The sequence below is a fragment of the Pseudopipra pipra genome, chromosome 1 (genome assembly GCF_036250125.1).
Source record: "Pseudopipra pipra isolate bDixPip1 chromosome 1, bDixPip1.hap1, whole genome shotgun sequence".
Classification (NCBI taxonomy): Eukaryota; Metazoa; Chordata; class Aves; order Passeriformes; family Pipridae; genus Pseudopipra; species Pseudopipra pipra.
The window spans coordinates 49,721,374-49,742,520 of NC_087549.1; the positions used below are offsets into that span (position 1 = coordinate 49,721,374).

General features: G+C 41.9%; 1 protein-coding gene across 1 annotated transcript in view; it reads left to right on the top strand.

Moving 5' to 3' along the window:
• The first annotated feature begins 14,952 nt into the window (after nucleotides 1–14,952).
• Nucleotides 14,953–21,147, top strand: part of EMILIN2 (elastin microfibril interfacer 2) — a 35,933-nt gene continuing 29,738 nt past the window's right edge. The window contains exons 1-2 of the mRNA XM_064655936.1: nucleotides 14,953–15,725; nucleotides 15,863–15,985. Coding sequence (XP_064512006.1) covers nucleotides 14,962–15,725; nucleotides 15,863–15,985 — 887 coding nt within the window. The 5' untranslated portion in view covers nucleotides 14,953–14,961. The remainder of the gene's footprint in view (nucleotides 15,726–15,862; nucleotides 15,986–21,147) is intronic.

Sequence of the window (21,147 nt, forward strand, 5' to 3'; positions counted from 1 at the left end):
CAAGGCTGGTTGAGTCAAACTGCTGCAGCAGCATGGTAAAAATGGGGATGGGTTAAATCAGATGGTAAGTTACAGTGTGTTGCTGTTGCACTTGTGGTGTTAGACAGACATGTAAGCTTGCAACTAATCATGTCCTTCATGGCATTTTAACCATCACTTTGAAGCTTGTAAGTACATTCTGAGTAGAGAGCCTTCAGATGCCAAAGGCAGTTTGTTATCATGCACAGCTTGAAAGGAAAACCTCCCTCTGAAAGTGTGTGGTCAGACCAAGACTGACTTATCCAGCTGGACTCTGTATGGAGATTGTATCTACCTGCAGAATTGGGCCCATCTAGGAGTCCATGTCAGAGCATCTGACCTGTACAAGATTTGGCTGTTCTTGCCCTCCTCCTTACTCTACAAACACTGGGAAGCCAGCAGCAGTGCTGGAGGAGGGCTGTACTTTTCTCACACTGCACAAAGCCAAAAAGGTCTTTACTTTTTGCTCTTAACTGTTACTGAGAGTAAGCTTGTGATACTGGTAGAGTCTCTCTCCCCTACCAATCTTTGACACCAGCATGTGTCAAGATATTTCAAATATAAAAAAGAGTCCTCAGAGAAGTCCAAATAGAGGAGTGTGTGGCAGGGAAGAGGGAGGTGCGGAAGCGATAGAGTATAAGGAATCAGACATCACTGCTTTGAAATTTGAGTCTGAAGTTTCACATGTCCCAAAAGCAGACCTGAGAGTTTGTTAGGATTCTGTTGTTGGATGCTTCCAAGACAAAATTGGCTTGGGGTTAGAGAGGAACTGGCCATGGAGGCTACTGGCACATGACTTTGAGAGCCCCCAGAAGACTCAGAAGTGTGATAGGAGTTCCCTACAATCAGATGCTGGTGGCACAGAGAAGATGAACAGGAAAACAGAAGCTTCTGGAGTTCCCAAAAATAAAATACCAGGTAAGTATACAAGGAGTAACATGAAAGCAGAACTGAGAGATGGACACGTCTATCAACATGAGCAAGAGCTACTCTGGTAGATTTATGGTCGACCTCACCAGCGAGACTCCTAAAACCTATTTCTGTTTCCACACTGACAGCAAGGCATGAATTCAGGATTCTAGTGAATATACATTGCAAAACCTCTATGCAGTGAACTTGCAACTTATGCCAAATACCTTGTTCCAAAAGATTTTATGGGCCACTTTTCCTCACCATAGTGATCAGGTAACTTCCCTGGGTTGCTGAAAGGTCATGGAGACAGAATTAACTTTAATCAAGTCTGGTGGTAAAATAACCCATTTTTCTTGTGAGAAAGAAAACACTGAATTTTTTAGATTTTGTATCATCCTTGTGGGGTATTTTGTGGCTCCCAGAGTCGTCTAATTCCCAGTTACTCAACCACCCTCTGAATCACAGCGTGGGAACGTGTTCTAGGATATGCAAACCCAAGTAATTTTTTTCTGTTAATATTTCTTAACTGTAAGAAGTATTTTCTAGAAAATTAAGTTAAGCATGCCTGGAGAAAGAGAACTAACCATGGATATACACAGATATACTTCATGTGCTTTGCACAAAAAATGTCAGGTATTCTGGAGAATAGTTGCTCATTATATATTGATACACTGGTTCTTAAATCTCATAAATACATTTAAAACATACGTGTTGATTTTTTTTCCTAACCTGGTTTACTTTCTCTTATCTTAGAATGGTAATACATACCACTTGTGGTGTAAAGAAAGATAGGAAACATTATTTCAACCAAATGTGTTGAAGTGCAAATAACAAGTGAACTTTTGAACTCTCTTGCATTCTCTGAGGATCTGGAGGGGTCTCTGCCAGGCTTGGAGAAAGAGCTGAATATGGGTGCTTTTGTTAGAATTTTGGCAAATAGAATTATCTGGAATTAACATGGTTTATTCAGATTCCAGCTTATCACTTCAAAATAGATTTCTCTTGAATGAGAGTTACTCAGTTTCTCTTATGAAAGTTTCCTGTACGTAAGAGGGTAGCAGTGACCCTGTGTCAAATGCATGATAGCATTATCAAAATAGAGGAATCTGGGATCAGAGAGTCTGCTGGCTAGCTCTGTTGCCAAGACTGTCTGTTCCAGATCCTTATAAAGACATGCTGACACATCTATGTAATGTGTGAAGGACCTGATGATATGGAACATTTTCCACACCGTCACTTCAAATGTGAGCCTTTCCTTTTCTGAAAATCTCTCCTACATGTGCAGAGATTGTATGTAAAAAACAATAACAGAAAATATAGCATTTTCAGGTGTGAGGCAAGAACTGGAAAGAAATTCGGGCTCTTTTTCCAGAGCTGGCAAAGCACAAAGCAGTTCAGTGTTCTGCATTAAAATGAAATTTTGCAATACATTTACAATACAGTTAGAACTTTGAGAATCAGCAAGTTTATCAATTGTTACTTCATTCTTTTGTTCTCAGTTTTCAGAATGCTTTTGAATTTTGAAAGCTATCACTTTTAAGTCTGCTCTGTCTTTGGAATGTATTTGCCATATTTTGCATGGATTCTGACTGTGTCTCTCCCTTCACTTCTTCCAGAAGTTCTCCTGATTCTTGGTAAAGAAGGAAATTTGTTAGAACATTCCTCAAGTTTTAGGCAATGCCCATTATTGCTCTTGGAAGACTTTGACAAAGCAACTACACAGAGAGATACAGAAGTTGTCAAATCCTGTTAAAATTCATTTAGGTTAAAAATAAATAATGCCATCTCAGAATCCATAACATTTAGAGCTTTCATCTGCATCATTTCCTCTGTCAGCTTGCCTTTTAAAAAAGAATTTTTTCCTAATCCTCTGCATATACCTATTTAGTAAATTTTGTGAGTGGTAAATGTAAATTTCTCCTCATAAGAAAAACAAAAACCAGAATCCTTAGGATGAAAAAAATAGGTACCACATTATCTCTGCCAAAGGATCTAAAAGGCTTTGAAGATGCAGTGCTGGATGTCACTTCACACAATTTTTGTTTGTTTTTTCTTTCTTTCCTAAACTTCAGGTTAAGTCTGGTATAAATTCCTCCAGGATGGAAAATAAAGATGAATAAATAGGACTCATTCCTGTAGGCAACCTGCAGTCAAACTAAAATTTTATAACCAAATGCTTTCTCCCTTTTTCTTTGTTTAAAATATCAGAAAAAGAACCAAGTTTCCAATAATTACTAGAGAGCAGATGCAGATGGGTCCTGTCTTTTTCAGCAGTCTGGTCCTCTGCTACACTGGATAAATCATAGAATCAAAGAATGGTTTGGGTTGGAAGGTACCTTAAAGATCATCCAGTTCCAACTCCCCTGCTGTGGACAGGGATGCCTTCCACTAGACCAGGTTGCTCAAAGATCAATCCAACCTGGCCTTAAACACTTCCAGAGACAGGGCATCCACAACTTCTCTGGGCAACCTATTCCAGTGCCTCGCCACCCTCACGGTAAAGAATTTTTTCCTAATATCTAATCTAAACCTACTCTCTTTTAGTTTGAAGCCACTTCCCCTTGTCCTGTCACTCCATGCTCTTGTAAAAAGTCTCTCTCCATGTTTCTTATAGGCTCTCTGCAGGTACTGGAAGAATGCAAGTGGGTCACACAGAAGCTTTCTCTTCTCCAGGTTGAACAACTCCACTTCTTTTAGCCTTTTTTCATAGGAGGGGTGCTCCATCCCTCTAACATCTTGGTGGCCCTCTTCTGGACTTCCTCCAACAGGTCAATGTCCTTCCTGTGCTGGGGACCCCAGAGCTGGATGCAGTTCTCCAGGTAGGGTCTTCAGCAGGGGTAGGTAAAAGCCATTTTTCATTTACATGTGTACAATTTTGAATGCTCCAGAAGTCTGTGTTTTCAGCAGCAGCAAGTCCATGCAGCCACATCAGATGCTAACATCTTAAAGCACAGACACAGGCCAGAATTCAGGCTTCCCATCTGAAATGTCTCATGGGGTTCTACCAGCCAAGATATACTCTGTACAAATTGAGTCCCCATACGATACAATCAAATGCACTGTCTGGTAGGATAAGCAAATAAAAAACTGGGTGGTTTTTTGTTTTTGTCTAGTTTCACACCAACTGTCCACTTTTCTTGGTACCCTGCAGGCCAGCCTGCTAGTGTTCTAAGAACCACAAATGGATATGTTGTGCATTATCATCAATCTCGGCTACAGCACCAACTGCAACTGCACTGAGCAACTTTGTGCTTACTGCCCTTGCTCAGTTTCACAGACTGTGCACAATTCACTCAGAGCGCAGAACCTGCAGAGGCCCCTTGCCTTCAAAAGTTCCAAGCCAACCTTGTCCTGAACAGCAGTAAGGTTTTGTTGTCAGCATAAAATCTTTTGTAACCATTTTTTGCCAATTGAAAAACAGGACCAGACCCTAGAGACAGTCTGTAGAAAAGGATTGTTTTGTTCCCACCCCTGGATGTGCGTCCAACCTATGTTGCAATGTTTGGCTGTGGACTTCTGCCTTTTTTTTTCTTTTTCTTTCTTTTTTTTTTGTTAACTGCCTGAAAACAAAAGAGTATATCCATGCAAAGGATCGGATCTACGCTTAAATTTTAAGCTGAGCTCCTCACATTAAAATTACTTAAAGCCTGGGAAAAATTATTAACACTTAATGCCTCTCAGAAGAGTTTTGCAAGTCACCAAGAAATGAGTCAGGCATGAAATGCTGTCTGTAGGTTTAGGGGGCAGCTGAAATGTAAATACCCAGTTACCACAGATTGGATTAAGAGGAAAGAAAGGTAAGTGTCTTTTACTGCAAATTACAGTAACTACCTATTATGTAAGTTTCCCACCAGTAACTCAATCCAGATACATGACCTGAACCAGAGAAAGGTAAATGGAATAAAAGAATTGTAAGGGAAGGCTGAACAATGAGATAGAAGAGTGAAGGACTCTGATTCCATACTTGGATAAAGAAGTTAATTAAAGTCATTGCTCCTTTTAATATGCCACATAGCAAATAGTGCTTTAAGGTAATCTGTGTTGCCAACCCCAGAACAGCAACTCCAGGGCACTGCTGAAAGTCAGAAGCAGATGGATAAAGATAGTAACTTACCACAAACTTGTAGCAATAAAAAAAAGTAAAATTAGGGGGCTGGCTTAAAAGTCAGGAGATTTAAAAATTATACAATTCTTTGTACTTTCCTTTTTGTTTCTGAGCCTGTAGGATCTATTTGAGTCAAGTTTTCAGATTACTCTCAGCCATGGAATGCCAGAACTAACTTCTTCTTGCAAAACAATCTGAATTACTCAAATCAAGATGGAATTCCAGGAACTGGAACTTAAATGAAAAAGCAAAATGTATGAGATGCTGCAATAAAAAAAAACTAAAGGCAAAAGAAGCACAGTATTAACAGAAGTTATTTTTCTGCCTCAACTTTTAAAGAGAAGACTGATGTAACAAAATCCAACCCATAATCTAACAATGATAAATCAATCCTCCTCCATAAGGATTTCACTGCTGTAACTTGTAAAGTCCATTGAACTGAACAGACCTCTCTAGGAATAAAGGTCTTGGGAGCATTCCCATTTTTTCAAGGCAAAAAGGACAACTCATGCATGAGGCAGTAAATTTTTGGCTGTCTCAGAATACACTCAGTGAAGTGGCTCTTTGTGAGTTATCTAAATCTCTGCACTTATACACAGTTGATGTTTCTAGACATTTGGCTTACTGTTTCTGCTCTGGATACTGATGTCTTCTTCTGTGAAAGAGAACTGTCCCCATAATTTGTGTTAATCTTCTGCATTGTGCTATTTGCAGTGAAATTACAGTGTAATAATTTGCAGTGATTTCCTTGACCTTCAATTAGGAAATGTCCTACTGTGCTTCAGGCAATTTATTTTCCCCTAGTGCAGTATAAAATTATGTCTACAGCTACAGCCTCTGTGATGTTATTTCTCTATCAATGACAAACTTCAGGGAAACATTAGGAATGAACTGCTGTGACTTACTAATTGAATGTTTGCCTTCAAGTGGACTACTGTTGGTAATCCTGGAAAACTGTTCAAACTGAATGTGTAGACTGGTATGAAGTAAGGCAGAATCTCACAGCAAAGATTGTCCTATTTCTACAAAATTAAATTTGAAAGGAGCAAAATGGTAGCCAATGTATTTCTAAACAGCAATGACAAATATAAGCTTTTAATTTCTTCCAGAAAGAGCAACATAGTGCAAAAGAAAAGACCAAAACTCCCTGCTCCTCCATCTCTGCTTCCTTCCCACTCCCTCCCCCTCTATCCCAACCTCAGCTGCCCTATAGCACTTATATTACTGGAATACAGAGAATTTCACCTGGCACAGTTTAACCTCTTCCCAAACTGACACAGGCTATCCCAGTGTATGCATGATAACCATGCCTGTGTCTATAAAACCTTTTCTGGCTTTAACATGGGTGGTATAACCAGAGTGGCAAAACTCCCTGTAGAGACCATGCCTTGGCACAAAGCTTGGCACTGAAGACAACAGAGCTCTGTTGTCTTTGTTCATAGTCTCTAGCATCACTGACAGGTACCTATAAAACAACAGGATTCCTTCCTTAATCGTTTTTTATCCTAGAGCAGTAGTGATCCCACTGTGGTGCTCTGTAAATGACTAAAGGGAATAAAAAGAAAAGTCTAACACCAACAGGAGAAGGGAGTATTAACAATTCCTGACAGAGTTCATCCTAAAGTTTAGGTTTAATTTTAACTATCATAAAAAAGTATTTTAAATAACATTCTACAGGCCTGAAATTCTGTGCTCCTAAAAGTAAAATCAAATGCTGTAAATAATGCCAGATGCCCTGAACTGAGTCCATGACTGAATTCATTCTTGAACACATGCTGCTATACATAAATTCTTCATATCTTATGTTCTCTTAATTCTGAAACCATGAGTTCATTTTACCACTACTGCATACAGTCTTGTTCAGTGGAAGTATTACTGTCATTTGATCCACCAGTTCTCAATCCCACACACAGGAAACACACCAGCAATGTTCATCTTTAATTTCTTCTCCCTCAGCCATCATCCCTGTAGCCATTGCTCTTCCAAGATGACATAAAACCACCCCCTTTTTGGCAATGGATATTTCCTTTTAACAATGAAAGACAAATTAAAAAGGATACAAGTCCATGGCTGACCAAGAACATTCGTTCGTATAGCCTGGAGCAGGAAGGATGTCAAAGTGTAATATGTGTCTGAAAGAATCAGAGGAAATGGCATCATCAGAAGGTTTTGATCTCAGGTGGGAAAAAGGAAATTCAAGACTGATCTGGACTCATCTCATAGATAACTTAAGGATACTGCTGAAATCTCTGAGATGTTCTAAAATCTAAATATTTATGAATATACATAAATACTTAGCTGAATGATATTATGATGCAGAATGGAAAGGTCAGTAGTGAGAAAATTTAAATATATATTTAACTATTCCTCCCTACTTACCAATTGCAATTAACTACATGACCATTGCTTGTTAGGAGACGTATTTAAACCTACCCACCCTCCTCTCCCTGGAAAGAAACAATCAGCAAACCCATCATCTGTGTAAAACACTTCTGTACTTCCCCAAACTCCATGGATTTTGCTTCCTAAGTAATGGAATTACTTTAAACTAGCATGTCTGAATGAAAGAGTCTTTTGTGTTTTTAATTAAACTATTGATTCTTGCCTGAGCCTTTCAAGAGAAGGTGACGGAATGAGGCACGCAATGCACACAAACAGCATCCAGTGATGTTATCCAGCAGAGGTTTGATTGAAACAAATCTTGGGTGCTTAATCTCTAGTTTTGACAGAGATGAGGGCTGTTAATTCCCATCAACACTGGTGGGAGAGAAGTACTTACCTACTTTAAGGATGTTGCCCTTGGCTCATTCAAATTGCTTAACTGACCAAACCAGAGCACTGCTATCACCAGTTTATTTATCTGCAGCCCTGAGAAATTCAATACATATGGTTTGTGCAGCCGGCTTACACACAGTTAGACTCACAACTAGGATACAATGCAAAACATTTATTGAGAATAATTTCTTGGAAAAATCTCTAGAATAAACACAGATAACTGCTTAGTGAACTCTGTGAACAAAACAAAATATGAACTTTCTTTTTTTTCCCCCATTTTAATCTGCTTCTTAGTGTATTTGTCTTTGCAACTGCATATCCCTTCAGAAAGTATTTAAGAATCATTAGTGGAACACTTACAGCCAAACTTACCACAACATACTGGAGGCCTGAGGAAGAAGGAACACTTTCCCCTCAGACTCAGCTAACCGAAATTCATGTTGGAGTACATGAAGGACAACAAAGCACAATAAAATAAGGCAAATACGTGAATAACAATGTTTCATGAGATTTGAGCATATGATCAGAGTAAGATGCTGCCCACCCTTACACTGTGGACCTCACCACCTCCTCTTTCCACACTTTACCTCCAGTGCCTTTTTGTGTCTTATCTGTCTTATCTCTCTATGATCTTATATCTGTGTGATCTTAGCAGTCACACTCTTGTGCAGCCTCTTACATTTTACTTCATCTTTTTCCTTCTTTTGTTTAACTTCTCATTTTTTAAAATCACCACCTCCTTGGAAACTCTTGAATAATAAACAGAGAATCAAAAGCAACTGCAAGAAAAGATCAGATAGTTTCCTTTGCATTTCACATTGCAGCAAAAAATAATTTGTCATATTACAGTACTGGAGTTTACAGGTGTGCCAGAAACAGGAGGAATATTATTTGCTGCCTGGGTCTGATTTGACTGTAAATTCTTTGGGGTAGAAGCTACGTGATCATTTCCATGAATTGGACTGTGATAGCCTTACTACTGTATAGGAAATCTTGCTCCTTTAGTAGGCTTGTGCACATAAAAGTATTGTAACCTCATCCCATATTTGCAAGAGGTTGTTAATGTCTTTCCACACAAAAGCACCTTTGGGGACTGAGCAGGGGGAAAAAAGCGCCTTGGGGAAGGGTGTGACCTGCTACAAGGGACTCTCCTCCCCCCTTCCATCCCATACTTCTCCATTTCTGGTGAGCAACCTCACTGGCTGCAGGCAGCAGGGCTTGGAGCTGTCATTTAGCTTTGTTCACTACAACCTGCAGTCATATATTTTGAGTTGTAGTTTTTGAGATTAGCGAGAGACACATACCACCATCATCCAGTGAAAATATAAGATTGGAGAAGGCAGATGAAAAAAGAGACTTTGTTCCTGTCTTTTATTTGAGTTTTTCCAGCTTCAAGCAGCTGTAACCTTAATTAGAATTTACAGGACAAATAATAAGCAGCACCTTCTACGAGAAAAAAAACAGGGAGAAAGTAGAGAAGCTGAAGAAATTCATTCATTGTCCAAATGGCTGAATTAGAAAAACTAGCCTTCTTTTAAAAACATGGTGTGCCTGCAGACAGGCATGAAATAGTTGTGGCCATGGTCTTTACCTAATAAGGTCTTATTTCAAATATTCTTGGCATTTTCATGTTTGGTTAGTTCACTTTGAAACACAGAATTTCTTTCAGAATTTCTTTTATTTCTTTAATGATTTCTAAGTCTTCTTTACAGTGTGCAAGTTGAATAGAAGTTAAATTTAACTTTGCTTGTGAATGCAAAATAGATAAGGATCAGAAGAAATATAGAGAAGGCCTCCTTAAAATTAGCAGTTAGTTTCTTCCTTGGGAAACAATTAGGCTAGGAGTTATTTTTTTCCAAGGAAGCAAGACTGATGTTGTGATTACAGTATTAGGTCTTACCAACATAAAGAATGTCCGCCTCTCATTTTCAGGAAGAGATTATTATTTTAATTTTAAGTGGACTTAGTGCATTTATAATCAATTCCTTGAAATAAACCAACATCTGTTACACCTAAACTGAGATTATAATGTCCACCTAGAAACTCATACCTGTTCTAGTTAAACTCACATAACTTTCTTGCTTATTTAAAACACCAGGAATCTCAGCCAGAGACTGGATAAACTGATGAACAAGGAATTACAGCTTCAGAATAATTTTCTATCAGAAGCAATGTCATTGTTTAAAAATCTGCTGACAACTTTGTCCCAAACACTGTAAAGTCATGTGCCACTCCCTTCTCTCGTTTCCAGCTCATCTCTAAAAAATTATGAAAGCTGAAATCTGTCATGTTCAATCAGAGAGCAGCACGTTGACAAGGGTGGTGCATGCTGGGAAGCTGTGGAAGCTGCCCTATACTGCAGGTAAGGACTGCACACTAATTAATGCCCTCGGTTTAATTCTTTATTCTGAAATACTGCACTACCATCAGAGGTGAGATATTAAAACAATATGACAATTCTTCTTTTCACAACAAGCAACATTCAAATAAACTCTTTACAGCAAGGGCAAACAATGCATACAGCTTCAGACTCAGTCTCTTAAGTATGTTCCAGCAATTTGCCTGCAGGTTTCTGCTACAGGTAGCAACTGTGGCTTCGTACAAACCATTTTTGTCCTATTAAATATGAAGGTTAGAGCAGTAGTAGCTGCGGAAAGAACAGAAGAGCATCATGCACCCTCTCCTTTGAAGTCACTTGGCAATTTCACCAAATCACAGATAAGCAGACACAAAAGAAACCTCTTCCCCATATCTCCTCTACCCTTCCATCTCCAGCCCATCTGCCAAGGAATGCTGATCTCCTCTGATTTTCTTTCCAGTACTCTTTAGCTTCTTCCACCTTAGTGCATGTGCCAACCAGCTTGGGCTCTTTGCTGAAGGTCCTGCGGAGCAGGAAAATGTTTTCTTCTGATTGTCATCCTATACTGTGATGTCCAGATTTCTGTGGTTGGAAAACCATGCTAACATCAGTCAGTCCTCTCACATTATATAGTAAGCAATATGAGAGAGCACTTACCTTTCGTATAGAAGCAATATAGACCTTAATCACGTTATTTCTTTAGCTGTCCCAACTATTCAGTACCAAGCAGATAGGATGTTCCACAAGTGTGGCACACTTGCGGTTAATGATGCTCCAGCACTCAGGCAGATCATTCTTCCTGGTGGAGAATAATGTATATTGATCTCTGCTGTCCTGCCTTGAGGCCTTGAACCGATAGTAATGGTGTGCTGAGACAGCTGCTCCCAGGGACTAGCCTTTGTTTATTTTGTTCTCTAATCAAACCCATAAGTGTGACAATAAAGAGCATCAGTTTCAATACAAACACCTAACGCACAGCACAACTAGGCAATGTTTGGGCTCTCTGTAATACACAGATTTGTTTTTCTGTTTAAATAAATAAATGTAGCACAAATGTTTTTCCATAAAAAGAAAGGAACAGCAAGAAAGAAAGGCTGGAGCTTTCAGGTTGCCTGCCCATACACTGAAACATCCCCAACACCACTGTCACCTAGATAGGTAAATACAGCACTTCACTCAAGTGAAGATGTGGCCGAGCACTGGTCAGGACCACATGAGCTATATCTCTGCATACTCCAAAGCTCCTAGAATGGATCTCTGCTACAGACCTTTTTTGTGGCATTAACAAAATCTCTGTGGTTGCGTAACTGTTAAGGCCCTTCAAGGTGGCTCTTCAGTAAGGAGAAATCCAAAATACTCTGTTCTTCTTCCTTTCCTTTGTTTATGTATTCACCCCTGACTAGAGCTTGGATTTTTCGCTCTAAGTTAACGTGTTTATAAAGAGTAATTTTATTAGCATCTGTTACTTACTTTTCATTCAGTCATTAATTTTCATTAAACATTCACAGATAAATATGTGTCTGGCATACTTTATTGAGGTGATTACACATAAAAATTTAAAAATTGAAACCTGCCTCTTGCAATGGAGAATAATTTTTAAAAGATATTGCAACCAAAGCTCACAGTCAAATCTGAGAGGGGAAAAATTGGAGAACACTAATCCTAGACTCAAATTAGAAATGTTTACATTAATGTTGAGATTACCGTGTAGTGACCTATGCACCAGGCCAAGTGAATGTGACAGGGCTGTATCATGTCTCTGCAAAACAGTATTCAAAACCCCTCTTTCCCCATGGAGTGCTTTTCCTAGTACATCCAAAGCAGTATGCACGATACACCTCAATCCAAGCTTTCCTCTGTTAGCTTGGAGTTTCCTACAGTCTCCTTTCAAACTTTTCTTTGTTGCCTAATACCAGTTTCATCTTTCCAGAGGGACACTGTGACCTGCTTTGACCAATGGATGGAGTTAATACAAGACCAAATGTAAAGCCTGATTGGAAAGAAGTACCTGAGAGACCTTCTGTGCCACAGACAATTTTTCTAGATGAGAGACCTTTTTTTATTACAGAGAAGTATCAAGGGAGTACAAACACCTCTCTGAAAACCACAAGTTATTTTGGCAATTTTTTCAGGCGGGAACCTGAAGAAAAGGAACTCAGAATTCACAAAGAAATTTATTGCTGAAATCTACAGAAAAAAAAGCTGATAGGTAAGAGAGGTAAAGTGCAGGGAGAACACCATTCCTGCTCCATGCATCACACCACTACAGATACTTTTCTCTCTTGGGGGTTCTGCAGTAAATACTCTGATAATGTTTTTGCTATTTATTCTGCCCACATGCTCTGTGCACTTTAGTCTCTCTGGAAGGCCCTTGCATATGGCCCTAGTTGTTTCCCTATCATTGTCCTGTTACAAAGTATGAAAGTGTGGTTGATCTTGATGCCAGAAACACAGACAAGATGCTTAGTAAAGAAACAAGAACTTTAAAACATTTAAAAGAATTTATGGAGTCATATCTGGGATCTCCTTCTGCCAAGGATGCAGTCATTGAAGATCTCCTCAGTGCACTCGCAGACTACATGTTCCATTTGTAGGGAGGGGTGGAGGGATACTTTCCATGTACTGAAAGGATCATCTGTCTTGGGATTTCTGTGAATTTTAGAGATGAGAGAACATAGCACAGAGATATAAAGTGTGAGCATTTCTGTCTTCTTGAGAACACGATTAACCCTCATACTTATGCTCTGAAATAAAACTAGTTACACCCATAGAAAAAATGCAGCCATGTACAGAGCTTGGACCACATTTTCAGCAGGCACCTGAGCTGAAGATTTTCCTGACAAAGCCCAATTTCTCTACTGGTTGCTGTTGAATCAGCTGATATCATAGGCCCAGAGTGAATATTAGAGGAGTTGAGCTCTGTGCACGTGCCCAAATTCATCCATTTTTATTCAGCTCAATAATTCCACCACAAGTCATCTCTGCTGCTACTCCTTACTGAGCCATCGTGCAGCCACACGTAAAACTTCACCCCCTGAAGCAGCACTTGTATTCAATTTCCCACAGAGCTCTGGTTTAAATGGGAAGAAGAGAATGGTCCTGCAGGATTTTGTTTTTCAGTGTTATGGCTTATTTTAAATGAAATAAACTCAAAAATGCACTGTGCTTTGCAGTGGAAGAAGTCTTACACAGCCTTTTAAAGAAATGGCAGCAAGTGCTGTCAAAGCTCTGTTTCATAATATTTGCAAAGTAGTTGATTCAGACAGTAAGGCGATGACCACATATCAGAAATCAGGAGAGAGATTTTCTTGCACAGTTATTGAGTGAACATTCACAGAGTCCTGAAGTTACAGGAAACTCCTGATTCATTATCTGTCATATCCATGGAGTAAGCAAAGGGCTGTAACAACTCTACTTCTAATGGTGCCCCATGTTATGTTCGGTCACGCAATTGAGTCTGTGGTTCACAGGTTAGTAGGGTGCCCTCATGGCAAATCAGGTAATATCTGCTTTATCTTCCTTCACTAAAATATAAGCTCAGTGTTTTGCATATGTTGCTTCATGCTCATTTTGTTTAAATCAGCCTATTAATTTTTGTACTATGCAGTCATTCTCAAGACAGGCATGACCTCAGTCTTTTATTATTTAATGACTTTCCCTTTGTGGGACAACATACAGCTCTTCCATGTTGCTCGTCACTTGGAAAAGGACCAACTTCATGAGTTGGTCTGAATGAGGAGGGAGGAAAAGGTTTTTTAGGTATTGAAATCTAGTCTTGCCTTCTTCAGGCTGGAGAAACTCCAGATAATTTCTGCCGGTACAAATACGAATGATACGCTTCTACGAATCTAAACAGTGGCACAGCAAATTGTTCAACCCTTGTCTGAAGCACAATTTCTTATGACAGTGAGGTGCTATCCTCTTCAAAGCAGCTTCAGGTCATTAGAAGGGTTTCAAGTGAAACAAGACAGATTGAAGCAACAGTCATAATCTCATCTTTTCCCATTGCTATTTATCGCCAGTGAAGTGTTCCTTTGCATCTGTAATGGCTCGCATTTCTCTGGGGGACAGGAAGCTTTAGTGTATATTTCCAGTGAAACAACTTCTAAAAAACAGTCTGAATGCATAATTTTGACCTCAGCATGGAAAGGTTATTTCCCTGCAGACGCAGAGGCCAAGTGAAGTTGTCAGGTGAGACCAACTGTAAGACTGGCAGATGAAACCTTCCTGTTTCAGCAGGTCAGGGCAAACTGTGAGGAGAGCAGGCTGCTGTCTACAGCACAAGAAAGGGTCCAACCCTGCTGCTGGCTTTGTCTGCCTGTGAGACCTAGAAAACCCTGAGCAGCTGCTGTGGCCATGGGAGGCCTGGGAACATGTGGACAGGGTTGGGGCTGGTCAGGCTCAGCAGCAGCAGCAGGCACTCCTCCCAAAACTCCCACCCAAACTCTTCTCCACCCATACATCGCTGTCTCCCTTCCCCTCCTTCCCTCTGGTGGGAGCAGCCTGACTTGGCCCAGCCTTGATGCTTTGTTCAGTTTCGCCTCAATCCAAAGATCCAACCTGCAAAATAGCAGGAGCTGAGAAAGATAAAGGAGCTGTGTGGTCCTGACAGCGGTGGACCCATTGCAGATGGCCTCACCTGGGCAGGCCACTCAGTCGAGGTGCTTGAGTTGGATTTTAACAGCTGGGTCAATCTGAATGCCCATTGCTCTCTCCAACCACTGAACACTCCTCCTTACAAATAAAGGCTTATTGTACATTGCTTGCAGAGGTAGCCGCCAAAACCCTTCCCATGCCAATGGGTTGGAATGAGCCATTGGGCCATGCAAGGGAATGCCATGTCATGGCACTGATGTCAAGCAGGACCACAGGGCAGCAAGCCCTTCTCAGCCTCCCTCACGCCCACCGGGAGCACCACCAGCACACCGGGAGCCCACTGCGTCTGCACCGGCCCCACCTGAAGGAGAACCCAGTGCCCCTCTTGCCCGCGATTCGCGGGGCTGCGCTCTGTCCCAGGACTCCGGGTCATCGGGAGAGGGGGAGCTCTTCCTCAGGGGCCCGGCCCCCTCCTCCCATCCGCTCGGGAGCGGCCGTCGGCCGGCTCGGGCAGGTTTGGGAGCGGGGGCTGCCCCGAAGGGACCCGCTGATGGCGAGGGGCGCCACGCAGGGCCGGCGGCTCCCGCTTCTGCTCGGCCGGGGGGATGGAGCGGGCGGCGGCCGGGGCCGGCCGGGTAGAGGGGAGCGGCGCCTCGGCCGGAGGGGGGTGCGGAGCCGCTGCGGAGGGCGGAAACGGGGTGGGGGGATTTGCGTCAGTGAGGGAGCTGGGAGCGGGCGAGGGCGGGCGGGACGGACGGAGGGACAGACGGACGGAGGGAGCCCTCCGAGAGGCACCAGCCCGTCCCGCTCGCCCGCCGCCGCTGCCCGCCGCCCCATGGAGCTGTGCCCGGGGCCCGCCGTGCACTGGGGATGGGCGCTGCCGCTCCTCCTCGCCCTGGGCGCCGGGCTCAGCCACGGCACCCCGCACCTGCCGTACTCCCGGCCGGGCTCCCGCAGCAAGTGAGTACCTCCCGCCCGGAGCGGGAGCGGGAGGCGCTGCCGGCGGCAGGGCGAGCTGGGGCAGCCCGGGGTGCCGGTCCGGGCGAGCTGGGCCGGCGGGAGGACTCTCTGACGGGCGCTGTCTTTCCACCCTCCAGGAACTGGTGCGCCTACATAGTGAACAAGAACGTGAGCTGCTCGGTGCTGGACGGGACGGAGAGCTACGTCCAGGCCCAGTACAAGTGCGCTTGGAACCAGTTCCCCTGCCAGCCGACCCCGGTGTAAGTAGCCCAGGAGGCGACCTCGGGAGGGCAAGCGCTTGGCCACCCACTGCCAAGCCCCGGCAGGGAGGTGGTCGCTGCGCCGGCGCTCGGGTGGTTCCCGGCACCCCAAAAGCGCGGAGTCGGGGCAGGAGTGCCCGGACCGCCCCTGGTCCCCAGCACGCCCCAAACAAAGCGCGCTCTCATTGCAAACATCGGGCGGCCGGAGCTAATTGGAGCCAGATTGAATTGTTGGTCTGTGCAGCCAGCCCGCCGAGAGGGAGCTGCGCTGGCACACCTCGTCGGCGTGGTGGGGCGTGCAGGCAGGCGGAAAGCACGCGGGCTGCTTCCCATGGACGGCGGGAACGCCAGGATCTGCCGGGAGCGCACCTATGTGCTGCTGGGAGCGCCCCTACGCACCCTGGCCCCGAGCTGCCAGGGTACAGCCACGCTCAAAACCGGTTTTATAGTTGCTCTGTGTTCCTGGATCAAGAGAGAGCCAGGAACGTGAGCCAACTGCTTTACAGTCTGTGTATCCCTGTCGGTTGCCCAGCAAGGGGAGCTGCCAGTGCAGAGATTTTTACGGGGGGTTATATAAAGTTACTTTTTTGATTTTAAGCTTTATGAGTGTGACCACATGCTAGTCTGCAGAGTGACCACCTACGGCACGCTGTGCTGCAGCAAGGCTGTGTGAGCCTGCAGATACCATAGGCGTCAGGGAACAGAGATATCCCACTTACCTTCTGGCTAATCTCAGGCAAGTCCCCATTCCTCAGTTTCCCACTTGAGAAGCAGTAATATTTGCATGTTTCTGTTTGAAAGCTCTTAGTGATATGCACCCTGTGAAAGCACTTCACCTCTCCCAGAAGTCAGTGGAAGGACACCCACAGATTTTCGTAGGCTCAGACTTGGGCTGAGGTGATGATGAGGATTGTTTTAGAGTAAAACTTCAGTAACTAGTTTTTACTTTGACGTGAAACAGTGAGAACGAAACTTATACTGCTGCATCCTGGGTACTACTGAAATAAGACTGTGGACATTGATGACACTGCCACCCTGGGGCCCATGACAATAGGTGTTGCGTGTTTGGCATTCAAATGCGTTGCTTTCTGTCTGTTTGTGTTGCTATTTTCGTTAAAAAACCCAGCTTTTCTCTACTGGAAAATATAAACACTAGAATTTGAGGGGAAAAAACAAAGACAGCAGACAGCTGAGTAACACTCTTGTGTAATATCCCGTTTCTCTTTGGAGTGTTGAACTGGCCATTTTGGACTTGTGACTGAGTTTATGGACTGTGTAATGGGGTGTGCCCTCTGTCTTGAGAAGTCTCCGTAGTGGAGCTACAGAGGAGTGAGGAGTGGTTGAAACTGAGCTCTTTAAACATATAAATCACCAAGCATTGAGATAAGGAATTTCAGAGGCAGTAAATTAGGACTTTCATGGACTATTTGCTAGTAGATAATGAAGAAAGTGCAAGGACATTGCTTCTAGCTCAGGAAATTCCTGAACTGAAAATGTTTGAGTGTGTGAGGTCTTTGGCAGGAGTAAGAAGGGGAAGCCCATCTTGAGCAAGGGGCTGGACTGCATGACCTCCAGAAGTCCCGTCCCTTTCAGATTTCTCTGTGGTTCTGTGAAATGGCATTGTCTGTCCTTGTGCTTTGGAACATCTGGAGTTAGCTGCTGTCAGAGAGAGAATATGGGGCTAAACAAGCATTTGGTCTCACCAGCTGTGTCCAGTCTCATGGGGTTTTTTTGTTCTTTTGAGAATGGAATTAGGTACTTATCATAAGACTGTTGCCTCAATTTGACTTTCTTTGTTGAACATCACTATTATTTTCCTCATAACTGTAATGGCAACTGCAAAACAATTCTTTTTTCTTAACATAAAATATTTTAAGCACCTTACACAGCACTGGCTGATTAACACTGAAAGATGGTGGAATATCAAAATCTTGAAATTTTATTGTGTTCAAAACTTTTGAACTTTTTGACTTTTATTTTTGTCTGCTGCATATACACCTTCTCTAAGTGCCAGAGTAGGAAAGGAGCTAATCCAAAATGTTTGAAAGACATACCTCAAATCCTACAAATCCCTAACTTCAGTCCTGTGAAAAGAATTGTTTAATTCAGAAGGAATAGTGGTCTGAATAACAAAATGTGTTTATATATGTTTATTAACTAATGCTGACATAAATAAGAGGGGAAAGAGCTATAAAAGCAACAAAGAAATAACTGTGAGGACTTCTAGAAAATTATTCTCTTTCCTTCCTTTATACACTTGCATAGAGAACTTAAAATGAACTAAATAGCAGATATTCATGGTAATAAAGTATAGTCCCTGTGTACTTTCCTCCTAATACCCAGGGTTTATCTGAGAGCTCATTCAGCTGCAGACAGTGGGGACAGTGAGATCCAAATCAAACAAAGAGTTCCTTAACTGTATCATAGATGTAGGAGTTTTATTAGTACTTAAGTACTATTAGGTCTATTTTTTAATCAGTCAGTGGATTTACTGTTGATTTATGTTAGTTGAAGACTAGGTTTAAAAAGTGCCTTTCTAATATTTAGGTACAGTCTAGGTTATGGATAGCAATTACTTAGATTGCATTTTATATGGGAGCATTTCACTGCCTTAAACATATGGAGTACTCCCAAACTCCGTGTGTTCTTCACATACAAGAGAGTGTGTATTCAGGTTTGGATTATAGTCAGCACTGATTATCCTTTTAATTTTTTTATTTTTTTTTTTTTTAGAAATACAAAGCTCTGGTGATTAAGCATAAAAATCATATGCGTACATGAACCCTTTTTATCTACCCTTTAGGCCCATTAAAATATAATTTGTCTGGAGAAAAAAAAAAAAAAAACAAAACAAAATCCCCTATTGGGATGACTACACTTCTAGAAGTGTTAACTGTAAGTTCACTTTGGCTAGGGGGTGTATTTCCTGAACTGTTAAGTTGAAATTCAGGAAATTATTACACTTCGTTTTTTAAGTGATCTGTAGGTACTTGGGCTCGATAGTGCATTTCCTTGCTGAAAAGCTGGTGAATGCTTTGGCTCATTAAGGTGTCAAGGATAAATGTGAGTTGAAGTGTGGCTGCTTAAGAGATAGGAAGAGAGGGAGTAGAAAGAGCAGAAAGGCCCTTTGAAGTATGTTCCCTTTGAAGTATGGGGGCACCTGATTTATTTTTCTTAAAACTGTGAGTAGCAAAAGAAGGAGGAACGTTGTTATTAGTAGGTCATTGGGCTGAAGGGTACTTACACAAAATATTAATGTTTTTACCCACTAAAAAGAACTTGGATGTTTTGAAATTTAATATTACTTCATAAATAACTGACCCCTTCCTGCTTCTTTTGTTGTGAATTTCCTTTTCTAGCTTTCTTGTGAATGGTTTGGTAACTTAATTAGCATTATTAGCAATTTATAACTAATAGAACTGAAGTGGCTGAAGCGGAGGGATGTTTTCTGGATTTCTGTCTTTGCTACAGAACTGCAATAGGACTTCCCCGTAAATCAGATAGAAAGAAATTTAGATTGGTAAGAACCTCTGGAGGTATTTAACCCCCCCTGCCATGGCTCCCAGCTAACAGGAGAGCCAGCTTCAAGGTTAGATAAGGTTGCTTGGGGATTTGGAAGAGGGGATGTTTTATCAGATCTTCTAATTCATGTACCAACCCCCATTAATTCTGCTACATGAGTAAAGATTTGTGGGCTCAAGTCAGGTCATCTGTCTTTAGCTTGTGAAAACTAAATTTCATGGTTTAGTGTAAGCTTCTCATATAGCACTAATGATAAATGTTTAATAAGCAAACCCATTATTTCATTTTGTTGCACATACTTAGAAAATGGTCAAGGAAATGATGAATGAATCAATAGCTGAATTGGCAAGCCTCTCCAAATCTCTCATTGAGCAATATTTTCCAAGTTCTTGTTGTTTGATACTTTCAAATGAGCATAAATAAGCCCACTACTAAACGATTCATGGTTTTGTTCATTGCCCAGAAGAAGATTTAAAGCAAAAGATTGAAATAACTTTAGAGAATATTACTGTTAGTTTTCTGCATTCTTAAGTATCAGGATAGATGATTACTTATGAATAAAACACAGCTTTTAATGAGCAGCACTCAGTGTTTATTAACAAAATAATACTAAGTAAAAGCAGAAATGCATTACTGAGGAACAGCATGTGAGACTTCTAGTTCATGTTAAATGGCTTCATCAATCTGGCCACCCCAGAGCAACCTCGGTGGAGCACATCAGCCCTAGTCTAGGAACATGTAGGAAATCCACGTCTTGTTTTCAACCCTTCAACAGTCTCAATGTAGTTTTCAGTGAGACTGTTCAGTTGCTAGAAATTAAGCATACAGACCAGTGTCAGAATGCTTAGCACCAGCCAGGGTCAAAAACTCGGATACACAAGTCAGTACAGATCAGAGCCTGTGCCTGCCACTGGCCTCCAGCAATACATATCTCGTAAGAAAAACTTTCAGGATGCACAAAAACTTGCAGGGAAAGTGAGAGCTGTTTAATGTTTCCCCTCCAAGTATCTATAAAGGTCTTTGGGATTTTTTTTTTCCGACTTCTTGTATTTTGTATGAAGCAGTGTTTCTTTGTACAGGCTCCAGCTAGCTGACTACATAGGGAGGTTAGCCTAAGGGGTTGTGCATTGAAAACAGCAAGGAAACTTAAAAAACTTCAATCTCCTGTAGTGCTTGTTTGAAAATCTTTGAGGGCCTGCTGGGTGTGGTAAGCTTTCCTGGCTGGCTCCCCGAGCCTGAAATTGTGCATCTCTGCCTCCACACACTGAATGCAAGAGAATCTTTCTTCTCTGTGAACTGGAGAGGGAATTTTAACTTCACACATCATCTGAGTGTGTTGCAACAATTTTTAAAAAATCACGCAGTGCTCCCCACTTCACATTAGTGTAAACACTTAGAGTTTTATGCTTTCAGGTTTGAGAAATGAGCGACCTGGAGGTCTGGAGCCTCTTCTGTTAAGCAGCAAACTGTTGCCAAAACAACAAATTTTCTCTCTTAGGGAGCTGCTGACCTGTTTAAAGTGTATTTCATCATAAATCACCCAAATAACCAAGGAATATTCTGCACCATTTGAAAGTGGGCAGTGCCAGTTTGACACATTCTGCATTATTACTCCCATCTGATTTAGGTTTTGCATTCTC